The sequence below is a fragment of the Glossina fuscipes genome, unplaced genomic scaffold (assembly GCF_014805625.2).
Source record: "Glossina fuscipes isolate IAEA_lab_2018 unplaced genomic scaffold, Yale_Gfus_2 88, whole genome shotgun sequence".
Lineage (NCBI taxonomy): Eukaryota > Metazoa > Arthropoda > Insecta > Diptera > Glossinidae > Glossina > Glossina fuscipes.
Window position 1 is genome coordinate 1275126 of NW_023998442.1, and position 27591 is coordinate 1302716.

Genomic DNA, 27591 nt, shown 5'->3' on the forward strand with positions numbered 1-27591 from the left:
AAAAAAAAAAAAAAAAAAAAAAAAAAATTCTTAAATAAATTTATAACAAAATAAATATTTAAACAAAATAAAAAATTAAAATAGTTAACAAAATTTGAGAAAAAATAATAAAACGGTATAAATTTTATATTGATTTTTTGATCAAAATCATTTGCACTTTGAAAATAAAGTCTCTTCGTTTATCAATTTGTCTCTATATAATCTTTTTAATGGCCGGAAGCGGTAGATCGAAAACCGCTTGTCTTCTATGACTTACCACTGAAAGCAGATTTTTCTTGCTTGAGAAAGCATCAGATAAAAAAATATTTCTTTAAATTATTTTTTTTGGTAAAATTTTTAAGTTTTCAAGTAGCTTTCTGTGTTTGACTTTCAGTCGGTTTTAATATTTAAAGATTTTTAGCATTTTGGTTTTTTATTTCTTTTTTTTTGTTTTTTTTGTTTTTCACGCAGAGCACTTGATGTGTTATTTCTTAACAACGTTTTGCCTCTTTTTATTTATTTATTTTTTTTTTTTTCTTTTTATGTAAATCTTTTGAATATTATTTTTAACTACTTAATAAAACGTGTTAAAAGATTTAAAGGAAGATTTTTAATCTTAAGCTTTAAAGGCATTTGAAGAGTATCTTTTTTTTTTGAGTTTAATGAGTAAAAATTTTCTACGCAAGTGCTTATTTACTTCTCGTATCGATTTTTGTTTGATGCGCTTAAGAAATCTTATTCAATTTCTTTTATATTTTCTGTACTTCGTTTCAAATTGTTTATAAAAATAAAAGTATTGAAGGCCAATCGGCCTCTGTTTAAAGGGATATTCTTTGTACGCGTTTTGAAAAATAAATTTCAATATCACAGTTTGGGATTTTTTTCTTTTTTTTTATAATTTTCACAATTATATAAAAGATCATTTATTTATTTGTTTTTTTTTGTTTGTATTTTTTTTTTTTCGTTTTTTGTTTAAATTCAATTGATAATAAAATTCTTTAGTTGATCAATTTGGTTTTTCATCAGTTTGCATTTATTTAAGTAAACGAACATTCGGTCTTAAATTTGTATATGTATTGTGTTTGATTATAACTATATTGTTTTTTAAATTAAATTTTTAATGCATTCTCATTTCACAATAATATTCTGTTGTCCATATCCTGTGCTATTTTTTTTTTTTTTTTGCTTTTTTTGCTTGTTTAAAATTAAAAATACAAATATACATACATAAGCTTACAAAGAACGGTTAAACATCATAGTTTTAGTACACTTAACTTCAAATTATTTTATTTTAGAGCTTAGCCAATATTGTATATATTTATACATACATATAAATATATATATATATATATAATATATATAAATATACATATGCATACACACACACACACATATATATATACATATATATATATATATATATATATTATGTGTGTGTGAGTTAGGAAGTATGTTTATTAATAAGTATTTAGTAAAAAAAAAAATGCCAAAGGAAAATGAAAGAAATTTTTGTCAAATATTAAAAGAAAAATTTCATCAATTGAGCGAGTAATGCTTAATCAAGTCTATATTATTGCAAAGTGAAAAATGATCTTACTTTTTATCTTCACTTCAGAATTGTATAAGAATCTTATTCGGATCTTGTAGGATGGAGGTAAAAGAAAAAATAAAAAAAAAAATTTTTAAAAAAAGAGACAAAAATTGATACACTTTAGTCCTAAGTCTATTATTGAATCATGTTTTTTCTTTTTTTTTTCATTGTCAAAACTGTTGCTGTATTTATATATGTATGTGTGCATGCAAGTTTTAATGTTAAGAGCATCTACAATCTCTTTACGCATTTAATATTTAATAATAAACTGTGTTGTGAATGCAGCCAGCAAACTGATTTATTCTCTCTCTTTTGCGATCGCACGCACTGCGCTTTACATTATCATTGCATTCGTTAATATATTTTTAGTAATATCCCGTTGAGTTTGCATAGTTTTGCTGATACGATTGAGTATCTGTATGGATATAGAAAGTTGATATATATATCCATATATATATATATATATGTGCTTAGCTTAACTTGATGTATTTATCTAATCTTCCTTTCGTATATAAATCTTTTCATTAATTAATTCTTAACGCTAAATTGAGCTTATTTTTTGAAAAAAGGTGTACTTACCATAACCGCCATAGGCACGTTCGTCATATGCTTGCTGAGTGTGATGAGCATAATCGGCTTGTGACGTATTGTAATCAACGGCCGGAGCTCCATATTGTTGTGTATAATCCTGCCCGTAAGACTGATAACGGGTATCCTGCTGACTACCATAAGATGAACTGTAATATTTGTACAGCCATTAGTTAATCTTAAAATATTGAATTTTTATTAGGATGTGTTTTCCTTTTACCTATAGCCTTGATATTGCGAGTGATCATACTCGTTTGTAGCTGAAACGTAACCGTTATTGGTTTGAGGAATAGGAGCCGGAGCTGTATGTGACACGTAACCAGCACTTTGTCCGTAACCGTTATATGAAGTTTGTGTATTCGAAACAGCATATGGGTGTGCGTATGGATCCATTGCTTGCGATTGATCATGTGAAACATATGCTTGATGGCTAAAAATATTTGCAATTTTTATTTCTTTTTGGTTACCGAGATCCTTATTAATTACCAATCCAAAACTAAATTCAATATACCTTTGCATATGAGTGGTCGCCTGGTGCGAGACTCCGTAGGTAGCCTGTTGTTGCATTGTTTGCATATGATGATGTGGTTGATGATATTTGGGTGCTGTTCCTCTTTGGGAATATGGGCTGCCCTCGTAACGTCCACGCTTCGGCCCAGGCGGACCAGTGGGCGCACCGCGTTTCAGTGATGGTACTGATGCAATTTGGGTATTGGCCACATGTTGCTGATGCATAGGTGGCCTAGTCATGGGCGCTGAACCCATATAACCTCCCCGACCACGTGAAGGTGCACCACGACGTATTTGACCATGTTCTTGCATAGTATTGGTTACATGCATTGTACTCAAATTACTATTATGCTGCAAATGATGGACACCACCGCGGCCCATGCCTCCGCGAGAAATTGATCCACCACGACCGCGTCCTCCTCTAAAGTTTGTATAAGTTCCGGTGGAAGTGTTATTGGCGTTCGACGGTATGACGGGACCGACTGAAATATTTGCATTCGCTTCTGCATTTACCGAGGACTCTCCTGATTCTGGAATGGTACCATCCGCAGACGTAACATTAGTAGTAGCAGTGGCATTCGGCATGGGAGATACTGTTTTATTATTATCAACACCGGAGTGTTGTTTTGCGGCTAAATGTGAATAACAATTATTAATTTATAAATACAAAAGTAAGATTTCCTACTTTGCGTGTACATTGGCATACGACCCGTTCCACGAATACCTGCACTACCACGAGGTATAAAACCACCTCGACTCTGAAAGTTAACAGAAACGGAGAGACCTGTTCCTCCACGCATTGGCATGCCTCGGGGCGCAAATCCGCCCCGAGATTGATGTCCGGGCGCCGATCCCGCAATTCCCCCGCGGCTATTAAACCCGCCTCGCCCCATGTAACCCATAGAATTCATTGAATTTTGATAATGCCCCCGACTTATACCTCTTCCACGACCGCGTTCATATGAACCTCGTATCGGAGCACCCGTATTACCACCACGACCACGAGAAGCTATTACACCGGCCGACCCCGGACCAATTTCAGCAGACGCCGCTGCTGTCTCCATTTCTTGAATTCTTTTTTTTTATTTTTAATGAGCGTTGATTGCTTTACAGTCCCGGCAAATCACTTTAAACAGTTTTTCTGTTATTTAATTAGCGTTTATGTCTTTAAATTAATAATATTTTATTTAATAAAATACCATAGTCTTTGCGAAATGCCAATAAACGACGCGATCTGGTCTTAAAAAAACATGGCTACCAATATCGATTTTAGCTAAACCGAATCAGAGATCCCAGTCGTTAATAATTTTGTTTTAAAAATTAATAAGGATGCCGGACCCACGTATTTTTTTTCTTCAAACTTTACATATGGTCAAATTGCGTTCAGTAAAATGGATTAAACATATTGGCGAGAAGATCAACATATTTAGTAGAGTTCTTATTTGTTGATCGCATTTAAACAATTTTGCCTGGTATTTATTCTTATTCTTCTTTTGCAATTCAGCAAAAAACGGAAAATTTGCTGGGTTGTGTAAAAAGACTCAATGTGAGCACGAAATTTTTTGTTGGAACCTCAGTAAAGTTATTAATAAACTTATTTAATATATTAATCTTTTTTTATTTGAGTTATATGCTTATTAATTAGTTGTGTTTCTCCCAACGACGGCATAAAAACTTCTTTATTTGCAATTTATTTCATTTTTTTTCAATTTGTAGCTATTTTCTCTAGTAGATGTAACTCTAAACAACCACTGCAACATAAAAAAGTGGATTTTTTTACTTTCGCATGGTTTGACAGCTTTCAGAAAACGTTTCATGCGCCTTTTGTACATACATATAGCAAAAAAGTTCGAGAATCAAAAATGAATTCTAGTGAGCGCCGTACATAATCAGTGCCCAGGCCTGACTATCTCTTCAGTGGCAACTGTGTGATGTTGTAGAACAGGAATTATTAAGAGATGAATTGTTAATTTTTTCTTTTTTTTTGTAATTTTTTGTGTGAAAACTTACAATATAATAAAGAACAATAGTGTAAATATTAATTAATTACAATCTGGACATATAAGCCATATCTATCACTGGCTTAGTCCAGTAAAACTCAACATAAAAAAAAAAACAAAAAAAAAAAAACAACGAAGCCTCGCTTTCTGTTTTTGAGATGCCTGGAAAAGTTGGGGTAAAAATTAAGGCCGGCCGAAATTTACCTGTAATGGATAAATCTTCGGATACGACGGATGCTTACGTTGAGATAAAGTTGGGCAACGTTACTCATAAAACGGATGTTTGCCGGAAAACTTTAAATCCTACGTGGAACACGGATTGGTTTGCAATTGAAAAATGTTGAGATACAAACGTCCGGAGTTTTGATCTTGTATATATTGTTTATAGGTTCCGATTTGAGGTGGACGACGCAGAATTACAGGATGAACCATTGCAAATACGTCTTATGGACCACGATACCTACTCCGCCAATGATGCCATCGGAAAAGTAAATATTAGTTTAAATCCTCTTTGCTTAGAGTTATTTAGTCAGGCTACACATGGCAAAGGTACGGTTCTTTCCGGATGGATTCCAGTTTTTGATACGATGCACGGCATACGTGGTGAAGTAAATATTATCGTTAAAGTGGATCTTTTTTCGGATGTGAATAAATTTCGACAAAGCTCTTGCGGTATACCGTTTTTCCACTGTATGCGTATTCTTAATCCCAAATCGACCTATATAATTTTAATAAGTCTTATATGCGTTTTAGCCCTTTGTGTTCCTGTTGGGTATCGTGCTCAAGTTATACATGGCTTCGTAGAAGAATTAGTGGTTAACGATGACCCAGAATATCAATGGATTGATAAAATACGCACACCGAGAGCCTCAAACGAAGCTCGCCAAGTGGTATTTTTAAAACTCTCTGGTCAAGTTAGTAAAAGTATTGAGGAAGGAAATGAATTTTGAACAAATTCCTTTCTTTTTTTCCTTCGGACTAATAGATACAACGAAAGATGGGTTTGAAGGCTATTAATATAGGTGCTAATGCCGTTATTGGTTATTCGCAGTCCTTTGATTTGGAAGGCGATGTTGGTGTAGTGGCACGTGGTATTGGAACGGCTGTAACCTTAATTAAAGACACAAGTAGTCAATCGACTTCGGGGGAAAGCATTTTAATTGAAGAGTATGTTGTCAGCGTTTTAAATGAATTTCATAATGGATTGTGTGTTTTCGTAGAACATTGAATGAGCATAGTGGAAATACTTCGGAATGTTGTATTGAATGTCCTCAGCAAAAAGGTACTAAATCCTCACCAGCCCACGTAGTAATTGATCCATCTTCTGGTAATTTTGCAAACTCAATGGTTAATTATTTCAATTTCCTGCCAAGTCCTTCCAAATATGGTACTACAACAACGACAAACATTCAAACACAAATGGATAGCCTATCGTCTGCTACTACAACATCAACAGCAACGACAGTTGTTCCCAAGGAACTAGGAGAAATGTGTAGACGATCGTCGGATTCCGATTTGAGTGTAACTCCTAAAGGTAAGTGAAGGGATGTGCATATATATATATATATATATATAAATATGTATATATGGTACATGTGTTCTCACGTTCATGTACATAAACCGCACACATAAGATTGGCTGCAAACCCATAATTCAAGTCATTGCTTATACAAGTGCACAATAAAATTTAAAAAATTTATTCCGTTCGTCTGAATAAGTTTAAGTGCAGGAGATGCTATACCGTTAATATATTTCTTATTTTACATTATGAGTGTTATTGCAATGATATGATGATGAAAACATTTCATATTTTTCACTATGTATTTTTACTTCTATCATGCGTTCGAAATTGCGTCAGTTATTCATCGTAAAAGTAAGTAGTAGTAGTAGGCATTATTTATCATAAATTTTTATTTTTTCCTTGTTTTGTGTTGTTTATATTACTATTGGGTTGGTGTGTGCAAACGATGTTCTTACGGTTAAAGCACTCTCGACGTATCACCCGGTTTATCTTACTCTTTTATAAGAAATTTCTTCTTCTCCATAAGAAATTTTTTAGGGATAGCTTCAAGAAAGCTGCCTAATTTATGTAATCTATGTAAGTTAGTAGCAGCATATTTAACCTAGTATAAGTGCATTACAATCTCAAATCAAAGTTGAGTATGAGAGTTCAACTGCGTTAAAAAGTTCGATAAGCTCACCCGTAACTCTTAAACTTAATAAAGCATATCTATCATAAATGCATTAAACAAAACTTGATGATGAAAATGTCTCGTTATGTAGAGAAAATGTTTTAAATATTTTAATATGCGAGAAATGGAAACCTATTAATAATTACTATATATTCTGCAGGAAATTCATTTTGTATGGCTAGCGATCGCCTTGTAGCGGCTACAGCCATGATGAGAATTGGTCAACCATGTTTGGGTAAAAATGCCAATAACGATGGCATGGAAATGCTAGAGTATCCTTTTCTTACAATGACCAGGTATCCGGAAGGATTTTTACTTCATATAGGCGCAACCGTAGCTGCACGTTCAGTTAAATTACTTGAACGAGTGCCAAATCCTGATGAGCCGGAGGTAAGGGATTCTTGGTGGACGGAAATACGTATGGAAATTCGATCGCACGCTCGATCCTTAGGCTGTAATGTTGTATTAGGCTATTCAGAGTCCACAGCCATCTCGTAAGTAATGAACTTGAAATTATAAAATTTTATTTAAATAAAGTTACGTTGAATGTAGTACACTGGCCTTTATTTTAGTGATGATGTTTGCGTACTCTCGGCCACCGGAACCGCGGCAATAATAAATATGAGCTTTAATCGCTCCATATCTCAAAATGATATATTCACGATGGCAAAATCTAATTGCGGCATTGGCATGTCCACATCTTTGGAAGAACGAAATGTGGTTTTCAATGATTTGAACTTAAAAGATATTGTTACCATATCGAATGGATCGACTGGAAAAAAGTTTTGCTTACCGCCTACACTAAATGTAACTAAAGGTCTATGTAATGTGTGTCATATACCATACAGTTCATCAAGTTTACCGTTTAACGTCAAAATGAAGAAGTGCGCTCTTTGCCGTAAAGGTCGTGTACCTGATGTATTGTTAGCCACACTCGAAGTGCCAGATGCATTGCAAATAACTGGTATAGTCTTTGCGTTATTACTAACTTATCTGCTAATTATAAAGAACTTTCTTTTCAATTTTCAAAAAAAAAAAAAAAAAAGGGCGGGGCAGTTTTCTACAAGCTCAGGTAGTGCGTGGTAAAAAAGATTTGCGGTCTGAGTTGAATGCCAAGGAAATTTCAGATGGTCTTCCTTTTCTGGAATATGAACTTCATAGAGTACTGATTAATAAACTAAAAGCTAAGGGAATGAATGCAATTTTCGGTTTAAAAGTTCAAGTTGCCATAGGAGAACGAATGATGGCGCTCGTTGCAACGGGCACAGCATTTTTCTTAAGCGCTTTACCGATTCCTCAAGTACCAAAAATAGTGGCTGGCAACTCGTGGACTGACAAACAAAAACTAAATGAGTTGCAGAAAAAGCTTCAAGACACTTTTGATCGTAATCAAGAGATATATCAATTAAAGCCGACTTATGCGGATGGTAAAGGTGGTCTCTTAGATAAAAATTCCGATACGGATGAGTCGGATGAAGAGGGCGGCGAAGTCGATTTAAATTGTGGTAATAAAGATACTTGCGTGTTGGAAGTGGATGATATTGAAGATTTGGAAATTATATCATTACTAATGGAACCATATCCACCGGAGGGATTTCATATAGTTAACACGGAAAGATTACCCGGCATATTGGATATGGAATTAGTAAAAAATCTGCAAATGTTCACTCAAGTATGGAAGGCAAAATTGGACATTGCTCAAAGTATAAGTAATTTTCAGAAGCATTTTCAAAGGTATTCAATGAAAACAAAATTCTGTTCCGTTGCTCGCATGATTGGGTGTGTTCTTTATTTTGCAGACTATTACAAACTATTTTCTTTAAGTTACGTACGATGATTCCTTGCGCTATTTGCAATTTAAGTTTTAAACTAGATTTTCCAGAATCGGTAGGTAACGCGGCAAGCTATTTACCTAAGGAATTTTTTAACAAATTTTTTCATCAATCAATAAGGATCAAATTCAAATATTGGTCGTGGGTATGGCTCTAAGATTAGAAGATCCCAGTAAACTTAAAAATAAACGTAAATGTGCAACAACAAATGGTCAATCCGAAAGCAACGAAACATCGAATAAACGTTCGCAGCAAGAGGATGATCTTATTTTTCCTTTAGATGAGGACCATGTGATCGAAACCAATACTCCACTAGCATCTTATAGCGCTCATATTCTTAAAAGTCGTAAAGCATCACCAATCCTGTCAGTATCCGCTCTCAACATTCGCCAGTGCTATGTAAGTTATGCGCTTTTAAAGTTACTATGATTACTGTTACCGCTAACGACAAGTAGATGATTTTTGCTTTTCGCATCAAAGATTCCTTTGCAGAATGTGTGAATCTCATGGTTTCATATATTTCTTACTTAGAATTATTGAACATAAATTCCATGAAAACTTCATTAACTCCATGTGATATGGTTTAAGTACTGCAACAATCTGTTAAAGCACGACCTATGTTTTCATACTTTAGTTGGAACCACAAACTGCTTAATATCGACCCGGATGTTTATAAATACATCCAGGATTTCCTAATGAAAACTTTAAATGTATTTAAGATAAATATTTTAGTTGTCTTCCGCATTTTATACCACCTACGCAAGGACGTAATAGCTGCTCGCAAAAATTTTGATCACTTTTTCACTTGAAAAAGGCATTTATTGTGGAAATATAAGTATAATATATATACTAATCAAAATAGTTTCCATCATTTTCTACAACATTTCGTAATACATTTGGCATTACATGTCGAGAAACCTTATATTGGTTTGGCACCGATACACCCACCAAACCATTTTCGCACATCTTTGCTGGCCCGCGTGCTAGCCAAGTCGCGCTGATCTAATATGAGCAAGGGGTAATCCGGAAGCGCCACGTCTCGTTAGTACGTACGGTGTGGCAAAATTTTCCATTCGAGATGCTACGTATTCTGGACTACTCTTGCAACGAGTGACCAAAAAAATGACATTTTCACTTAATTCGTGTCGCTACTTTGGAAGCGTTGAAACCAAACTGACAAGTGGGATTCGGTGAGACAGCATCATTATAAGCCTATGAACGTGTCCAGTGGGCTTCGGCAGCAGATTTCTTCAAATCGACAACAAGCGTAATGAATTCGGAAGAAGATAAATTTTGAGCGCTTTATGAGTAGCGTCGGCGTAAGCTGCATAAACCAATAATATTAGATAAAAAACCGTTAGTTTAGGTAGAGGAATGTCAAAGCAATCGAATTTATCCGTTTATCCATTTCTTTATCATTTTTACCAGTAGAAGTCGATGATCAAAATTTTTGCAAACATCTAAAGTATCAAGTCTGTTGATTCGCTTGTAGCAACCTTCAGCAATTAACAAAATCTTGTACATATTAGTGATGTTAAAGCGATGGATATCATCAAATTCCACCAAGGTGAAGATAACTTTCTGATTTTTTTATTAAGAAGTTTTTATGTATCTTTTCAGAACAAAATTCCCGATCGTAATAGCATTGATATTACTCCGCTTAGTTTTCTGCCTGGCGGGAAAATCGAAAAATATTTGGGAAATTTGAATTTCTTCTTCATTCGCGAAAGTACCTCAATTAGAGAGAATGGAGGCATTAGTGGATTTGTTCATGGCTTTATAACAGAGGTTGTTTGTATTATTTTTAACATTAATTTCTTCCTCTAAGGTTTCTATTTTTGATGTTAATTAGCTACTTGCTGTTGTTCGGGCTCATATCGCTGCTCTAGGCGGCAATGCAATGGTGTCGTTTTATCTAAAAGAATTGATTATGCTTGATAATCAACATAAGAATCAGGTTAATTACAAAGTCCTGTACGCCCATTGTGCCTAAATTTTTAATAATTATATTTTTCTTTTAGGGTCAATGTTTAATAAGCATTGGTGGTGATGCCGTTTATGTATCTTACACAAATGAAGAATAATATCGACATATGTTTCCAGTATTTTGCTTGCAACAAGCGCTTATGGAAATTGTTTTCTCTCTTACACTTATTTACGTACAATTATAATATAATGTAATTTATTTTATTCTAATAAGTGTTACTCGTAGTGATTAAACTCTTTATGGATAAAATGTAAAATAAAAACTGAAATTATTTAGTTAATTAATAAGCTGGCTGTCTCCATGGAAGGATGGACTTTGGAAATGGGGGCAATGTAGGGAAAATACTTGCAATCTTTTAATAGCAAATTCATTGTTGTCACTCAGTCCAATCACTCAATCCTTAAGAAGTCGGATTGGAATTGTTTTTTTAAAACATATTCCTTGGGAGGTATGCAAATCTAGTTTTAACTGCAAGCCTATTCATCATTCTTCCCTACCATATAGCAAGCAAATTTATGATCGCATTACAATTAGACGGATCTACAGCCCCTTCAATGTTTAACTGTAGCCTGAAGATCCCAAGGAAAATAAGTGGATATTGTTAAAGTCATTGTAAGACTAATTGTTACCATAAAAATCACAGAATATAAATAAAAAGAAACTGATTTGATGCGAGATTCTTCGTCTTCCCATCTATCAGTTACCTCCAGTATATCAATCTATCGATAAACATTTATTTTAAAAGATTTTAAACATATCTTTTGCTTCATGTAACTGCGTCAGTGAAGCCCGCCTCTGTGCTCCTTTCCAATCGAAATTTAACTTGCCTTTGCATTCACTTGATTTTCATATTGTTGTTGCCTCCAATCGAAATTATTTCTTTATTTTTATTTCTCAAGCCATATCCTGAGATTTTTTTTATACAACGCTTTACTCCCACTTTTTTGTATGTAATTAACTTTTTCTTTTATTTTTTAAATGGATTGCTACCTCGAAAATTTGAATCCACATATGCACGTCCAGCTTTTCCATGCCTTGATGAATTCAGCATGAAGGCTCGATTGAAACATCGTGAATAATGATCTGCTTTGACCGTGCTACATCAACTCGAATAATAATGTTTTAATTTTCCTGAAATCTTAAAGACGAAAGCCCCGACGGATCCTATGCTATATAATGAACAATTTTTATACTTGATAATTTTATTCGATCAAGAAATGTTCAAAATAAAAAATTTAATAAAATATCACGAAAAATGTTTACAATCCTGCACGAAAAATGATCAATCGTCAAATCGACTATTTATTTTCGAACATTAATGAATTATATCATTAATGTTACCAAATTTAGACTCGATTTTTCGATGCAACAGGCAGTGAGGACAACAGATTGCGAAATTCGTCAAAACGAATAAAGATTCTATTTCTTTCAAAAAATCAGTCTTTTTGAAAAACATTTTTTTTTTTATTATGTTGATAGATTAAAAATTGTTTTGTTTATTGATTTCTTCTTTGTTGTTTACTTTGTTTATTGTTTTCTGTGTTTCACATGTGTACTCGATATTTCAGCATCAGAATTCAGTAACATCTGATAGTAAGCGTATGTCTTTGTTTACAATTGAGAATAATTGTACAAGTCAGTTTCTATTTGTTGATATAAGCCGATAGCCTTAGATGCTAGTGCTTTTAAGAGTTTAGTCTTAGAATTTATTTCTCTGGCTAAATTAATAATAATAATAATATTTGTTGATAATTGAGAATAATTGTGCTTTTATGACTTCAGTGTTAGAATTTATTCTCTGGTTAAATCTATAAGAATAATAATAATAATACTTCATTAAACAAATTATGATAGTACAGATATAATAAGATGAAAAGTGATAGTTATTTAGCTGTTTGATTTTTTATACTTAACATTTTCACCACCTTATTTGACAGCTGATAGATGGAAAACATGATAAATGCGCATAAATTGAAAAATAACAACCCCGTCATTAAATTTGATCAACCTGTATAGAGTTATCATTTGTAGTCACAATATGTTGTACATAAGAAGAAGCTACAATGAGTAATAAATAAATATTTGCGTTTTCAGTTGGGGCGTTTGTATATAAATTTTTATTATTTTATATAAATACAATTAATAAACCACATCATGGATTGGTTGTTTGGTAAAAAGATCTCTCCCGATGAGATGCTACGTAAAAATCAAAGAGCTCTTAACAAAGCTATGCGTGATTTGGACAGGGAAAAGATGAAAATGGAACAACAGGAGAAAAAAATTATAGCCGACATTAAAAAAATGGCTAAAGAAGGTCAAATGGATGCCGTCAAAATAATGGCTAAAGACTTGGTACGCACAAGGCGTTATATTAAAAAGTTTATGTTAATGAAGGCTAATATTCAAGCAGTTTCTCTTAAAATTCAAACCCTGAAATCTCAAAACACAATGGCCCAAGCTATGAAGGGTATGAAAAATTAATAATATAACCACCTGAAGGTCGTTCATTAATTCATACTCAATACTTCTAGGTGTTACTAAGGCTATGCAAAATATGAACCGCCAGCTGAATCTGCCTCAAATTCAAAAAATTCTACACGAGTTTGAGAAGCAGTCAGAAATTATGGACATGAAGGAAGAAATGATAAATGATGCTATCGATGATGCTATGGAGGATGAGGGCGATGAAGAAGAAACTGATGCTGTAGTTTCACAAGTTCTTGATGAGTTGGGATTACAATTAGGCGAACAACTAGGAGACCTTCCGACCGCCTCAGGTTCATTATCGATTGCTGGTGGCAATAAAGCAACTCCAGCTGCCGTGGCGGCAGGAGGCGGCGCTGTTGCGGCAGGCAACGGAGGTGATAATAAAAGCAGTGGACCGTCGTCACCAATGTCTGATGCAGACGCGGACTTGCAAGCCCGTTTGGACAAATTAAGGCGGGACTAATGAATTCATTAGCGAAAGGATGGTTTTTTAGAATTTTTTGCTTTGATAAACATGCCTATAAACGTTGTTTCTTTATAAATAAATTAAAAGTATTAGCGTGAGATTTGGGTTTTGCGAATAATTACGAAAGAGCAAAAGTTTCTCCTGATCCTTAAACTGGCTTCGGCTCACGTTACCTAGAACAAGGTAATTAATTAAAGCTTTCGTTTTTTTAAAGTATTTTTGTAGTCTTATTTTCGAAAGATTTCATTTTTAAAGGATATTATTACTTTCTTATTGAAAATTCCAATTTAAAAAATGTCAAATGCAAGCAAACATTACGAGCCTAAAAAAGAAATGGTTAATGATGTCATAGCAAATGAAGGCCATGAAAAAGAGAGCGATAGTGTAGTTGTAGTAGTTCACGGTTTTAACCTGTTCCTCTTATTGCACCATTTATTGTGTGAAGCGATATTTGTTTTACTATTCTTTGACGAATTAGACTTGAAGTTTGACCTTTCAATAAATTCAAAAGCGGGTCACGATACCATTAGTAACGAAAATGACTGAAATTGGGCAGTTTTGGACAACTTAAAGTGGAATTAAATTATTTTTTTAGATATGTCCACAGTCAATAACATACATATTATTGGATATATTTATTTTATCAAAAAGACTCTGAAGACCACAAAAATTTCCGGGAACCTACAGCATTTACATTAAAATGGAAAAATGTAGCAATTTAATTGAATTTCTTTGTTGAGCTATTTTTTAAGGTAAGAGCGATAGATAAAAAAGTTTCGGCAACGGCCGATTATAATTTTTATAATTGCTACAATAATAACAAACTATAGGATTTGCAAATGAATAAACGAAGACGATCTTGACCGATAAAAAACTATCCCTCATGCTGTTTAGATTAAACTAATCGCTTATTACTTCCGGTTTTTTTAAAGATATTTGACTATTTTTATTTTCTTCTTTTTGAAAGCTTTGAATAAAACTTATTTTGGAACCAAGTATCAGGTGCATTGCTTTTAACAACATTTTTATATATATCTATATTACAATTTTTTTTTTTTTTTTTTTTTTTTTATTGAAAACCCGATTTATAAAAGATTTTTTCAACTTTTGTGAAAATGTCATCTGCATTATATTTTGCATCGATTTTTTCAACTTTTCCCATCTCTTCAAAATACTTTATAATTGGCATCGAATCGTTATTGTAAGTCTCTATGCGCTTTTTCAAACTTTCTATATTATCATCCAAACGACCGGATCCACTTTGGCCGCGTGTCAAACAACGAGCGACGCACACGTCTTCCGGGCAATCAAAGAAAAGTACAAATTGAAAATCTACTTTATCCGACATTTGCCGATTCCAACCGTCCAAGTTGTCTTGGTTACGTGGAAAACCATCAACGAGGAATCTATTATTTGACGACTTCTTCATCGCATTCTCAAGCAGAGAACACGTCACCTCTACAGGAACTATTTTACCGTTGCGTATGTATTCATCTATCAACGCACCGTACTCGGAACCTTCCCGTGCACGCTCGGCACGTAATAAATCTCCGGCGGAGAGATGTTCAAATTTAAATCGTTCAACTATTTTCGAGCATTGAGTTCCTTTTCCAGCACCTGGTCCACCCAGCACGAAAATAACTTTTGGTTTTTCAAGACTACGCATTCCCTCCATGGCGATCGTAGTTACAGAACGTTTATTAAAATCAAAAAAATAGTTTATTGTAGATCGTGTCCAATACGCATAAACATTTAGAGTAAGTTTATTCATTCAGCGTCTTAATTCAATTTATGTCACCGTTTAAGCTACGTGTCTCAACTTTCACCACCACTTTTTTGACCCCCTATAAAATATAACAACTAATCAATAATATGTATATTTTCTTATCTAATATTCATATAGCTCTTGAAAATTTCAACGTATGACAATTATTTTTTAGATATTTTGATATAAGAACACTTTTAAAGTGTCTTTTAATTTGCAAATTCAACTTAACTTTGACATTAAGACAGGCTGGCAAACTTATGTGTTTGCACATTTGCCTTTATAATTAAAAACAATTACTAAAACATCTACATCACAGTAAGCAGTGATAGCAGCGACTGTCGTTTACTACTAATTTTACTAGAACCGTAGCAGTAAGTGGGTTTTAAAATACTAAAACAGATATATAGCTTTGATAATGTATTCATTTTGACTTTTTCGTAAAGTGAATAATTTGAAAATATTGTGGTAATAAATTTTAAAATGTAGCATTTATGTAATAGCAAAAAAAAAAAAGTGCATCAGATATTTTATTATTATTATTATTATAATTTTAGACTAATGAAATAAATTCTTAGATTAAAAAAGGACGTTGAGCACTTGCAGCACAGGCTATCGGCTCAAATCAGATATTTTATTTGAAAAACAAATTTATGTTTACGTAGACAATGCTTTTTGGTCCAGCCAAACTGTGACAACAAAAGCAATTTTCAAAAACGAGCAAAAAACGTGCATTATATTTATATATACCTTATTTAATAGGATGTTTCAATCTGTAGCTTCGATCTGCCTCATAATATTCGTGGCTTTAGTAAAAATAAAGAGAATTTAAAAAAACATTTTACTCTGTTTTAGAAAAAAAGATCGCGGCTTTCGGTTTACCGTCCTGCAAATTCTGTTTTTCTTTGAAGAATTGAATTGAAGAATCAATCAACAGCACAGAAGTGCTGTTTGCTAAACTACTTTTCTACGCTATTTACGATATGGCCAGTACAATAATTGCACGATATTTGTTAGTGTTGTGTTAATTTCATTTTTTTTAAGACACAAAATTAGCCTGAAACTCGAGAAATAATAAAATATATAAATAATACTATTATGTATCAAATCGAACCCTAACTTTACAAAGGCTCAGAGAAACATCCTAGCCTCTTAGACACCTTAGCGAATTTTTTTGTGTCCATTTTCTGAATAACAGAAGAAAAAGAAGATGTTTATTAAAAGATTTTAGAACCGAATCACTTTTACACTTTCTTCACATTGGGCCTTTTTTACACATCAGCGAATTTTCAGGTGCTTATTTTCTGAATAACAGAAGAAAAAGAAAGAAGTGACATAAATTGTTAAGCAACACTGAATCAAAGAAAAGTAATGACTACCAAATTTTTCGAACTAATTGGTAGGGTGTGTGGATCCAATATTAGGTGCGAAATATTTATATAATTTCATTATAGTTTTCTTTTCAGCAACCGTTCGCTACAACTGCGGTATTGGAGCAATTTAAGTGCACATTAAGTTCTCCAAAAGCGCTCTCATTGTCGTCGCATACGAAAACACGCAAACCTTATAGTCATTTCATTCATCCAGAATTTTTACTGAATTTCAAAATTCATTGCCCTAATTCGATACGTGTGAAGTTGAAGCTATTTGATATGTTCGATCGACCGGCACAGAAATTCTATGTCCGCTCAATAGTGGCAGTTATAAGTTGTAATCTTCAATTAGCGAGCAAAGTTAGCAAGGACTTGGAATTTCGTATGACCATAAAAAAAATTGAATTATTGCGGCTTGAAGAATGGATTTAAATGAAAGTGGGCGAAGTGAAACGCTTCCAAAGAAAGGAGGAAGATAGAGAGAATTGTTATGCCGTCTTTCCTGGGGCTTCTACGTAAGCGTTTCCTTGGGCTCGTCCTTTTTCGAAATTGGGACCGAGAATGCGGTCGATTACGCGCTGTTGAGCGCTCGGCCCAACGTCGTCTGCATCCTCATTCGACTCGCTTGATATGTTTACTGGCCTGTTATACAATGCGGTGTTCCGGTGATCAACCATCACCAAGTAAACTGCCTCCTCAAATATTCTGTTGAACCCCATCCTCGGCTTTAATCAAATAAACAGTAAAATTAATAAATAATAATGTTATGTATCAAATCTTACACAAACTTTAAAAAGTTTCAAACAGAGAACTCTGTGTTCACACGGGCCCGTTTTTACACATCTTGGCGTGTTTTTCGTGTCTATTTTCTGAATAACAGAAGAAAGAAGAAGAAGAAGATGTTTATTAAAAGATTTTAGATTTTCTCGTTTAAATAAATTGCTTTATTTTTTTGTTAGATAAATTCTTTACAGTCAAAATGAGTTTTTTAAGGCCGAAAACGAAGATAGATGAAGGTGATACTGTGATTATATTTTTGGGTGTAAATTCAATGCACAGCATCCAAGCGACTCCCACTGTTGTTAATAGAAAAGGTGAAGAAGTCGAGCACATTTTCCAAACGTCGTTTGGCGCCCTAAAAGTCCGGAGTATAATTGGACTGGAGTATGGCAGTCAGGTTACACTATCCAAAGGATGGGCGTATATTTTGCAGCCAAATCCTCAGCTGTGGACGCAAACTCTACCCCATCGAACTCAGATTATCTACACTCCTGATATAAGTATGATTATCCATCAGTTGGACCTGCGTCCAGGTTCAGTGGTTGTTGAATCTGGTACAGGATCCGGATCACTTTCACACTTTCTTCTACATGCCATCAAACCCAGCGGGCACTTGCACACATTCGATTTTCATGAAGCACGAGCAAAACAGGCTCACGATGAGTTTCAAAATCATGGTTTAAACGATTTCGTATGTGTTTATAATCGAGATGTATGTGAATCTGGCTTTGGAACACAATTAGAAGGAAAAGTTGATGCAGTTTTTCTTGATTTACCTGCGCCTCAACTGGCCGTGCCACATGCTGTTAAGGTTTTTAAGAATCAAGGTTTGTGTTTTTTTGTCTTAATGAATTCAAAATCGAAGTTTTCATTATATGTGCATTTCATCATGCAGGCGGACGTTTTTGTTCGTTTTCACCTTGCATTGAGCAATCGCAAAGATGCTGTGAGGCTCTTAAGAATCATGGTTTCACAGAAATTCAGTCATTGGAGATTTTACAACAAGAAAATCAAGTAAAAACGAAATCATTGTCTCTGATAAATTTGGATTTTGTAAAACACAAGGTTGGTAAAAATCAATTATTGTAAAAAAAAGCATTCACTGATTAACATATGATCGCAGAAACCCTTAAATTCATCACCTGAGGAAAAGCATTTACCGTCAAAAGATGTAATAAAAGTACTTACGACTTTTCAGCCGATGACGCATACAGGACATACTGGTTTTCTTACCTTCGCCACATTGCCGCCGTTCTTTGCTCGGTAGCTACTTGTTATAAATTTACGATTTTTATAATTAGTAAAAATATTAAAACGAATTTTTTGACATTTTGATCTTTAAGATATTCTTTGTTTTCTATTTATTTTGTTCTTCCACTACATCTTGGGCATCTTATTTTATTATTAATTTGCTTTTCAATGTCTTTATCAATTTTGTTAAAAGCGTCGTCTGAAGTCTTAGTTGAAGGTTTAAATAGTTTTACTCTCCCAAGAAAACTGAGAATTTGCATATTATATAGTGATTAATATTTTATATTGCACGTAAATACTCACTTTGGTCGAGGTTCAGTCCATAAATCTGGCATACGCTTTGCTTGCATTATTTCAGTTAATTTTTGCAACAAGCGCACATTTTCGGCGTTTATTAAAGATATTCTCTCCCTTTCTGCCTGAAACTTCTTCAATTTATCTTTAACGTGCTGATATTGAGGTGGTGGAGAATGATCAATTAAAGCTACTGCCGCGTTTACTTTATTCTTATGTTTCATGTAACGTTGTTGCTGCCACGGCTGGTTCAAAAGTTGGTCTTTTTTCGAAATCATAATTAATTTTCACGTTTTATGACTAACTTGAAAATGTTTTACAAAATCAATCATATACAGCTATGGATGCATTGCCTTGGTTTTGCTGGTTGGCGATGATTGTTTATGCTTATTCGAATGTTACTATGGAATTATATCAACCACTAAAAGAGGTTACTGCCGTAATCCAAGTATGGCAAGCTTAAAATTGTTTCTGAATGATGTCTTAAGTTATAATGATAATGCCTTAGATCGCGCTAATTATGAAAATGGAAGATTATAAAGCCCGGCTTTATTTTTTTCTATAGAGCGTGTGATCGTGGATAGATCAAGTCCATGTAGTCGTCAATTAAGTATATAACGTATATGCTAAATATTTGTTTCTGATATCAACTTTTACAAATGTAAGCGTTCTAAAAGCACAGGAACACAGGGGACGTAGTTCTTATTAATGTACTTGTTGGAGCTTCGTTCTTGTATGGAGGGGTTTTAAAATCGAGGAGAAAATTTTCCTTTTTAATAGGTAAAAAAGATTGCAAAGACAAGCTTTTTTTTAATATTAATCACAATATTAGGACATACTTCATAATAATTGCTGTTGCACATTTTACTAATGGGGATCGTATCGTGTTGATCTATTAACAAGTACACCTAAAATTGACAAACTTTGTGTTTTGAGATGGTATAAAAAGCGTATACAACTTCGCTTCCTTTCGCAGATAATTGATTTAAGGAATTGTGATGTTTGAAAAGCCCGTATCGTTGCAATGAAAATAGTAGTGATCGATCAGTAAATAAATTAGTAGATAGCTATGTCGTATTTCAAAATCGCTAGTTTGTTGACATTTTATTGCATGCGATAGCACTGCTTTGATACGTTCTTGTCATAAAGTGTATGTTTTGCTTTGTAATGAAGTTCGTTGAATTTTACACGGTGAGAAAAGTTATTGTAAAGTGCAGCGTACAGTGTACGTTGTACAGTGTTTTTTTTTTTTTTTTTTGAGGGAAAAATGCTCAATGAAAACGTTATTTTGCGAACCAAAAATTTCTTAATCTTAACAGACAGAGGCTACGCGGTTTTGTGATAGTAAGAGCCAGGCTTTCTATTAGAATTGAAAAAAAAACAACAACTAACACATTGCTTACTTTATTATAGAACACAAAAATTACATCTTGAAAGGCATATCTTTCATGAGCGTTTTTATGGAGAAGCGGGCTCTAAACGCAATTGCAACACAGGGCAGGAACCAGAAATAAGCACAGACGGTCCAAATTTTGTAGAGTTTATTTTTATACGAACTTGCTATAATATTATGGGTCAACTTCCGTCGTAGTGTATTAAAACTTAGACTTTTCTGCTCAACAAAGGAGCAATTATCGTGGAATCCAAAAACTAGTCCGAGATGGGTCAAATTTGGTACAGTTCATTTTTTATATTAAATGCCCATTAGGGTGCAATTTTCATTGTGAAGCATTGAAAATTATATATTTTTGCCGTATGAACTTCAGTTTTCGTTATACGAGAGGGGGTTCAGAAATTACCATAGCCGGTTGAAAGTTTTCATACCAATTTAGAATGTCGAAATACTATGATTTAGCCATTTTTGCGGAAAAATTTTGAAAATGACAGTTTTTAACGAGTTTTCAGAAAAGGACGATAAAGTGGACTGATGCATTTCTTGGGTGAAAACATGTCACTGTCCATGCACATCAAAATATCTCATAAACTGTGACCTGTAGCTTGAACTCACATTTACACGGACCGACACCAGGCGGACAAATAGGCTTAGATCAAATCAGATTATGATTCTCGATCGGTATTATAAAAGATGGGTCTATCCTTAGCCCTTTTGCGTGTTACATGCGTCCGCACTAACTTAATCTACCTTACACCTCTTGTCCTACAATGAAAAGAAATGCATATGAAAGTTGTATGGAAAAATGAGTGGTTGTATATCCTCACAATAATCCAAGTTGGGCAATGAAGACATGGACACATATCATATACATAAGCAATGTAAGAGGTCAAGAGGGACTTAGTGCAGGCTTTTTATTTTTTACGAGCGCTGCAGTTTTTGGAATTTTATTATTTTTCACACTTAACTTCAGTAATTTAAGATTGAAAATTGGTTTAACCCGCTTCCATATACAATGTCTGTAGGTAAACCAACAAAAAAATGATCATTACGAATTTAATCCCTTTTGTATGATAGATCCACAACTGTTGTTTGTTCAAAGTCGGTTTTAAGTTGACTTTGGTTTCGACTTCATCTTCTAATGCCCGTCGCTACCTTGCGTAGTAAATTTGTTTGTAAGCAGAACTAACAAGGTTAGTCAAAACAGTATCTGAGTAGGAAAAAGAATGCAAAAAATTTGGCAAAATATTTTTTTTTAAATTTTTTGGCATATTCTCGTTTAATTCCAATCAACAAAATATTAAATAGTTATCAAAGACTGCAAAGACTGCACGCCATCTTTTAGTTGTTGGTGAAAAGGAAGTCTTTTCTTAAGAAAAACTAAGTCGATGGATAAAACGTCTCAGTTTCCTACAACATTTTGCATTTATAAATGGAGAAGCTAATACCCCCAGAGAAGAGCTCGAATTTGCTATTGGCTAACCAAGAGATATTTTAGGGTACTTTATATAACATAACGACGAAATATTTTTGTACCCATCACATCAAAATGTTTGCAACGCCCAGAAGGATGCACAAAGTATAATTTTATGAATCGATTTCAGCATTTCCAGCTGTTAGTCTGTCCATCTGTCATTGTGTCCATCTGTCAGTCTGTCCATCTGCCAGCTTGTCCATCTGTCCATCTGCCTAATTGTGAGTGTGTTTGTCGTAAATATTCTTCCGTTCGTAAAAGTGAAGATAACGTCTACAAATTTGCAAAAGAGTTTGCAAATGATTCTAATCGGTCAAAGGATATATCCGCAAAATCCAAACACCTTTGCTTTGCTTTCTTTGTTTTTTTTTTGCTTGTTGTATCGATGCAAACAAGTGGTAATCAGATGGACTTGAGCCACGTGAGTACGCCGCATGGGCTAGCAGTAGCTTAGTTGAGTTTTTCTAACCTATTGCTGAAAGTTTCTGAAGTAAGGATAGATAGATGGATGACGTATATTCCGTTCGCTTCTTTAACAGAAAACGATTAGTTGTTGTTAGCAGCGTACGCTGTTAACCGCTTCGTTCGACTTTATAGGTCAGAAAGAAACTTAAGAGACCCTACAAATTCTTAATATTAATGATTAGAATTGAATCTGAAACATTTTAGAAAGTGTCCAATTGCTGTGACAAACATACTCATAATCGAAAGATATGGGTATCTGTCTCAAATTCGCACAAACATTGGAAATCGTTGCACGCAGGTTGATATTGAAAATGCCAAGGTATAAAGCCATAGTGCAAAATAAATGGAGAAGATCTCGGCTTTGTAGGGTTTTCGGCCATTACGCATAAACTACAAGAGACAGCCGTTATTAATATCCAGTTTTATTCTAAAGACATAAAAAATTAGCTATGCCCGTCCCCCAGGCTCGTTAGAGAGTATGGTAATTGATTTTTTTCTTCTCTTTGCCTTTTTGAGGATAACGTAATGGATATAAAAAATTGGATCACAGCCGTATATAATTTTCCTACTTGTTATTATTGCTTTCTATGCACTTGAACAATTGCTTTTCTTTTCGTCAAAGAAATATACGGAGAGCGTGAACTTACAACCGTTTTCTTGCCTTTAAAAGAAACGAATATATAGAAATATAAAGGAACTCTATGCAGAAGCGCGGCAGAAGAGTGACATCCCCAGTCAAACTACACATGACTTGGAACAGCGCAATTGCCTGCATATATATATATGAATATATATAAAGGAATTAAAATAACCAAAAATTTTTTTCACTTTGTAAACCTTATTATTAAATAGTCTTAAACCGTCTTAAACAGTTCTAAACACTTTGAAAAAATGGAAATATTTTGTAATCTTTGCAGAAAAAAGTAGGAGGCCGAGCTGCTGTTGCTAGCGCTGTTGATAAAAGTGGCGGCAAGTTCATTACATTCATCATAACATTTAGTATTGATTAAAGTTTTATTTACTCTGAGGCAAGCTAGGGAAATGTATTCATCTACGACAAAGGTGGCTATTACGGTCTGCCCTATTAACGGAAGAGTTAATTGATCGCAGAAACACCTCCGAATGATCCCAATGATCGAAATTAATAGCAACTCGGATGAACCTGATGTACGGTGACGTCATCGTCTGTGGAAAACAGGGCGGTTCAGATACAAGAGACTGATAGACGGCTTGCCTGGCAACCTCATCCGCCCACTTATTACGTTTTTTCAATATGGAAGGAAATTCAAAGAACATTAACGTTAGTTTGACGTGTTGGGTATAAAAATTGATCATAAGTGAATGGGATTGAATTCTATTGCTCTAAACACACTAAGAATGTCAAAACAGATTCACGTCCTACCCTGGAAGAATTGAGGCACTAGTCGTAGCCGATATGATGGGAACCATTTCGGAGGAGAACGCAATCAAAAAAAATGCATCCGCATAAAAAAGATCGTCTGTGGGCGGTAAGAAGAAAGCTTAGTAGACAATAGGGGCAGCGATGTCGTCGCAATGATTATCAAGGCTAGTGTCAATGAAAATGCTTTTATTACTGGATGTTATTCATGCAGTAGACCTTTGAAGGATAACTACGTTAAATGCAGAACGTACTTGTATCTTTTCTACGGTATTGCTTTATTTAAAAAGGAATACAAAAAAGCCTTCAAGGTCACAATAACCCACTTCGTAGATTTGCTAACCCTTAACGAGGAAAGCGCTTGAAAACTTGCAGTAATGTCAAATAAGCACTTCAAGATTAAAGGGAGCTCGCGGCAAAGGCCGCAATTAATCCCATATCTGAGTAGTGGGATTGGTGTTTTAAAGAGCATTCTGCTTACAAGGTGAACTCTTCCAATTTTCCTGTTTTCTTACCAGACTGGGATAATAACCGGGTCATGGAAATACTGTTAGTGGTCAGTGCGCCAACTAGTTTGTTTCTGCTTATATCATGTATTGATATGCTGACCTGTAATTCCTTTCATTATGTATATCACTTTGCATCGATTTTTTAAATTTCATATTTGTTCGACGCCTGAAGTAAAATGGTTTCCTGCTATACAGTTTTATACAATTTTTATAGGCGTGGCATTCGATTTTACCCTATTTTCAAAAATAAAAAGTATATTCTCTTTCCATATATATTCATACAAGTGCTTTGCTTGAAATATAATATATAATCTTTTTTATATAAATGTATCAAAAATATAAATTCATCTCCCCTTGTACCTCTCTTGAATAGTTTTATACAATTTTTATAGGCGTGGCATTCGATTTTACCCTATTTTCAAAAATAAAAAGAATATTCTCTTTCCATATATATTCATACAAGTGCTTTGCTTGAAATACCAAAAAACCTATACCAATACGATCAGCAAAGTTTGGCAACCCTAAATTGGATGAGCAAGAGGAAGAATTGTCAAAATTGTAACCAACTGAAAAAATGGAAAAAAACTCTTTTTTCAAAGCACACACTGCATCCGGCTATTGTACGATTATCCGCATCTACTAGAAACAATTCATAAAAATATAGAAACGAACAAAGACCACTATAATCTTGATGTAATCTCCGCAGTGGAAAATATGCGGCCGAAAAAATATGACGGTTCTAGAACCTCTTATCTATTTAATTAATACCTTTAAAATGATTTCAGTACAATGCATTTTGTCCGTTTTAATTGACAATATTTGCCTTGGGGTTCTTCTTCTACACTCGCTTGAAATATCTATACATACAATGACTCTCTACACAATGAGCTCTAAAAGCTTGTTAAACTTAGTCTCTTGTCCAAACGTAATAAATACTTAAAAAAAAGGAAAACAAACCAAATATTATTCCAGTAGACAAGAAAATTAAATAACTTCAATAACTCAAAAAACGTAGCGTCATTAATATTGAGTTCTTATACCCATCACTGAAGGAGGGAGGGACGCGCTAAATCAAGTTTCAAAAACCCCATAAAGGATCCTAAATCGATTTAAGCAAGTCCGCCTTTTGGAAACATTCTCTTGGCCGCAATGAAGCTGTGGACTTCAAATTTGGCAGGAACATTGGAAGTCCTTGCAAGCAGATTGGCATTAAAAATGGTTTGACGGACACACTCACTGCACAGCGTGAACTGAGAACACCACTGTTTTCCAAAAGGAATAAAAAATTGGTTTTTTGCTCTTTACACATGAACTATAGCAGATAAATGTACAAAAATCTGTGCGCATATTCTATGGGCGATGCTGTTGGATTCGTGCACAAAAATGGAAAAAACTGATCACGTCTACCCAGTATTGTAGTATATCAAACTTTAACTGTTCTTTTTATATATTTATACCATGCAGCGACAAGCTTGAAAAATCCCATAAAGTATACAAATTCCTAGCCGTTTGTCTGTCCATCTGTCTGTTGGCGTAACTTTGTACTATTTATTGCAAACATTCTCCCGTTAGCGACAATGAAGATATCGCCAACATATTTCCAGAAGAATTTGGAATTAACCTAAACTTTTCAAAGGACGTTCCTACAATGCCCACACGCCTTTACGACAAGAAGCTTTATTTTGAAAATAGAAAATTTCAGCTGCGCCTTCTCCATATTAAAGAGTATGAAAACTTTGTTCTGTTACTTCTTTCCTGTCTTTTCTAGGATAACGGTGATAAAAGATACGTTCTCGATCGAGTTTAATTTTCTCACCTGTTTTCATATAAGGAAGGGTACGAATAAAAAAAGCAGCATATTATTAAAAATTAACATGTGGTGGCGTTTACTTTTTGCTTAATAACGTCATCCAAACGTTTTGACATATTTTGTACAACTTTTCTTGTATAGGAAACTGGGATCTCACTCTATTCGCCTTGCAGTCTACTTTTTAAATCTTGGCCGGAAGAAGTTGGGTGTTTTCGCACACGGCAGTCTAATTTACGTGTTTTTGATGGGATTCACGCCTGGTGATTGGGGTAGAGGGTGAACCACTTTAACGCAGTTGCTTAAGAGCCATTCTTGAATTAAGCGTGGTCGTTATCTTGGTGGAATTTAAATGTTTCCAAAATACCAAGTTTGTCCGCATTTTCTTTCATATTTTCTTCTAATATCCTTAAATAACTCTCCTTGCCATCCGTAAATAGCAATTTTTCAATTCCATTGGCTCCATTGCCTACCTAAAATTATAACATGACCATTACCATGCTCGCCGTAAGCCATTGGTACAAGACTGTAATAGGAAACTAAAATTAGAATTTGTCAGGGGAAACGCCCGGTTCTTAGTGGAATGACTTATGAACTTAAATGTTTCCTTAAGAAGAAAGGATAACCCGTTCCGTTAATTCATTAGCTTGAGCACGATAATAGGGAATGCAATTTGAAACTTTCCAGGAGCTTGCACAAAGAGTTTTCTTTTAAGTCCCCAGCATGGACAAACGACTTTTCACAATTCCGTACGTGATTACCCCGTTTAAAGTGAAAACTTTTAAAAAATTTCCCCGCGATTTTTTGCCCCTAAACTAAGAAAAAATTTCAAAATTTATACTAGATATTGTACTTAGGTTAAACTGATGAAGCGAAAATTATAGAACGAAATCTACAATGTTTTCATCAGCAGTATTCCTTTGTCAATGCTCACCAGAATTGTAGGGAATCGTTCATCCTATGATGATAGTGATAATGATTGTTCAGGATTACATGGTAGCAAAATTTTCATAATTGGTTATTCTACGATGTACTGAGTTGGCCCCGTGCTGTAATATCATATCGTAATCTTGTCTCCGCATAGGGGTAATACATTTGCCTTAACAGCAAGAAAAAGTCAATATTTGGGCAATTCTTAGTTCTGGTTTTACTATTGGAATCTGAGAGCAAATGCTCGAAACCATTAGAAGAATAATTCTGTAAATGAATTATACAAATGCTTGTTGTTACGCAAGAAGTCGTCCAAGTGGAAATAGTTTGTTGCATTTGCAAGCAGTATTACGTTCTTAGCTCTAGACTGCTTATCTCTATTGTTTGATTATGCGAAAAAGATCAGATGTTAAAGAAGAAAGTTGATGATAAATACATCAGTTTCATACATGTACAAAATTTAATTGCTATAAAAAATAAATTCACTTTTCTCAGAAGCCTCTTAAATATTTGCAAATT

The 27591-nt window shown here is 34.2% G+C and overlaps 6 protein-coding genes across 8 annotated transcripts; 3 read left to right on the forward strand and 3 right to left on the reverse strand.

Moving 5' to 3' along the window:
• Positions 1–1718: 1718 nt before the first annotated feature.
• Positions 1719–3926, reverse strand: LOC119638366 (RNA-binding protein FUS). Its single transcript, XM_038035118.1, has 5 exons — positions 3354–3926; positions 2670–3300; positions 2379–2588; positions 2150–2307; positions 1719–1985 (listed from the first exon to the last, which is right to left on the reverse strand). The coding sequence occupies exons 1-5, from the start codon at positions 3730–3732 to the stop codon at positions 1936–1938; spliced, it is 1428 nt and encodes a 475-aa protein (XP_037891046.1). The 5' UTR covers positions 3733–3926; the 3' UTR covers positions 1719–1935.
• A 674-nt stretch (positions 3927–4600) lies between these two features.
• LOC119638403 (C2 domain-containing protein 5) lies at positions 4601–10935 on the forward strand. The gene is made up of 13 exons (XM_038035168.1): positions 4601–4990; positions 5057–5358; positions 5422–5582; positions 5654–5835; positions 5889–6202; positions 7021–7354; positions 7433–7824; positions 7907–8594; positions 8660–8747; positions 8813–9091; positions 10313–10480; positions 10545–10649; positions 10714–10935. Exons 1-13 carry the CDS (start codon positions 4827–4829, stop codon positions 10774–10776), a joined length of 3240 nt encoding a protein of 1079 aa, XP_037891096.1. The 5' UTR covers positions 4601–4826; the 3' UTR covers positions 10777–10935.
• Positions 10936–12833: 1898 nt separating this feature from the next.
• Positions 12834–13848, forward strand: LOC119638388 (charged multivesicular body protein 2a). Its single transcript, XM_038035145.1, has 2 exons — positions 12834–13146; positions 13211–13848. Exons 1-2 carry the CDS (start codon positions 12834–12836, stop codon positions 13627–13629), a joined length of 732 nt encoding a protein of 243 aa, XP_037891073.1. The 3' UTR covers positions 13630–13848.
• Positions 13849–14547: 699 nt separating this feature from the next.
• LOC119638389 (UMP-CMP kinase) lies at positions 14548–16308 on the reverse strand. 2 transcript variants are annotated; one of them, XM_038035146.1, is made up of 2 exons: positions 16148–16308; positions 14548–15476 (listed from the first exon to the last, which is right to left on the reverse strand). In XM_038035146.1, exon 2 carries the CDS (start codon positions 15401–15403, stop codon positions 14702–14704), a length of 702 nt encoding a protein of 233 aa, XP_037891074.1. In that variant the 5' UTR covers positions 15404–15476; positions 16148–16308; the 3' UTR covers positions 14548–14701. The 2 variants fall into 2 exon arrangements, with proteins under 2 accessions (XP_037891074.1, XP_037891076.1); XM_038035148.1 differs by lacking the exon at positions 16148–16308 and adding an exon at positions 15630–15792.
• Positions 16309–16670: 362 nt separating this feature from the next.
• LOC119638386 (tRNA (adenine(58)-N(1))-methyltransferase catalytic subunit TRMT61A) lies at positions 16671–18847 on the forward strand. Of its 2 annotated transcripts, XM_038035144.1 has the most exons (4): positions 16671–16796; positions 16852–18377; positions 18446–18615; positions 18674–18847. In XM_038035144.1, exons 2-4 carry the CDS (start codon positions 17750–17752, stop codon positions 18815–18817), a joined length of 942 nt encoding a protein of 313 aa, XP_037891072.1. In that variant the 5' UTR covers positions 16671–16796; positions 16852–17749; the 3' UTR covers positions 18818–18847. The 2 variants fall into 2 exon arrangements, with proteins under 2 accessions (XP_037891072.1, XP_037891071.1); XM_038035143.1 differs by having other exon boundaries at positions 16671–18377.
• Positions 18848–18927: 80 nt separating this feature from the next.
• LOC119638341 (uncharacterized protein CFAP97D1) lies at positions 18928–19829 on the reverse strand. Its single transcript, XM_038035081.1, has 3 exons — positions 19105–19829; positions 18996–19047; positions 18928–18942 (listed from the first exon to the last, which is right to left on the reverse strand). Exons 1-3 carry the CDS (start codon positions 19371–19373, stop codon positions 18928–18930), a joined length of 336 nt encoding a protein of 111 aa, XP_037891009.1. The 5' UTR covers positions 19374–19829.
• Between the last annotated feature and the right edge of the window lie 7762 nt (positions 19830–27591).

What these genes read in the sequence shown, in the direction of transcription:
- LOC119638366 (XM_038035118.1), bottom strand. Translation starts at nt 3,732, where the DNA reads ATGGAGACAGCAGCGGCGTCTGCTGAAATTGGTCCGGGGTCGGCCGGT. An exon ending in TATGCCAATGTACACGCAAA is followed by an intron (nt 3,301 to 3,353) that starts GTAGGAAATCTT and finishes ATTCACATTTAG; the next exon opens with CCGCAAAACAACACTCCGGT. An exon ending in ACGTGCCTATGGCGGTTATG is followed by an intron (nt 1,986 to 2,149) that starts GTAAGTACACCT and finishes ATATCCATACAG; the next exon opens with ATACTCAATCGTATCAGCAA.
- LOC119638403 (XM_038035168.1), top strand. Translation starts at nt 4,827, where the DNA reads ATGCCTGGAAAAGTTGGGGTAAAAATTAAGGCCGGCCGAAATTTACCT. An exon ending in TTTCAGAAGCATTTTCAAAG is followed by an intron (nt 8,595 to 8,659) that starts GTATTCAATGAA and finishes TTTATTTTGCAG; the next exon opens with ACTATTACAAACTATTTTCT. An exon ending in TTCATGGCTTTATAACAGAG is followed by an intron (nt 10,481 to 10,544) that starts GTTGTTTGTATT and finishes GATGTTAATTAG; the next exon opens with CTACTTGCTGTTGTTCGGGC.
- LOC119638388 (XM_038035145.1), top strand. Translation starts at nt 12,834, where the DNA reads ATGGATTGGTTGTTTGGTAAAAAGATCTCTCCCGATGAGATGCTACGT. An exon ending in AATGGCCCAAGCTATGAAGG is followed by an intron (nt 13,147 to 13,210) that starts GTATGAAAAATT and finishes CAATACTTCTAG; the next exon opens with GTGTTACTAAGGCTATGCAA.
- LOC119638389 (XM_038035146.1), bottom strand. Translation starts at nt 15,403, where the DNA reads ATGAATAAACTTACTCTAAATGTTTATGCGTATTGGACACGATCTACA.
- LOC119638386 (XM_038035143.1), top strand. Translation starts at nt 17,750, where the DNA reads ATGAGTTTTTTAAGGCCGAAAACGAAGATAGATGAAGGTGATACTGTG. An exon ending in TAAGGTTTTTAAGAATCAAG is followed by an intron (nt 18,378 to 18,445) that starts GTTTGTGTTTTT and finishes TTCATCATGCAG; the next exon opens with GCGGACGTTTTTGTTCGTTT. An exon ending in TGGATTTTGTAAAACACAAG is followed by an intron (nt 18,616 to 18,673) that starts GTTGGTAAAAAT and finishes ATATGATCGCAG; the next exon opens with AAACCCTTAAATTCATCACC.
- LOC119638341 (XM_038035081.1), bottom strand. Translation starts at nt 19,373, where the DNA reads ATGATTTCGAAAAAAGACCAACTTTTGAACCAGCCGTGGCAGCAACAA. An exon ending in TGGACTGAACCTCGACCAAA is followed by an intron (nt 19,048 to 19,104) that starts GTGAGTATTTAC and finishes GCAAATTCTCAG; the next exon opens with TTTTCTTGGGAGAGTAAAAC.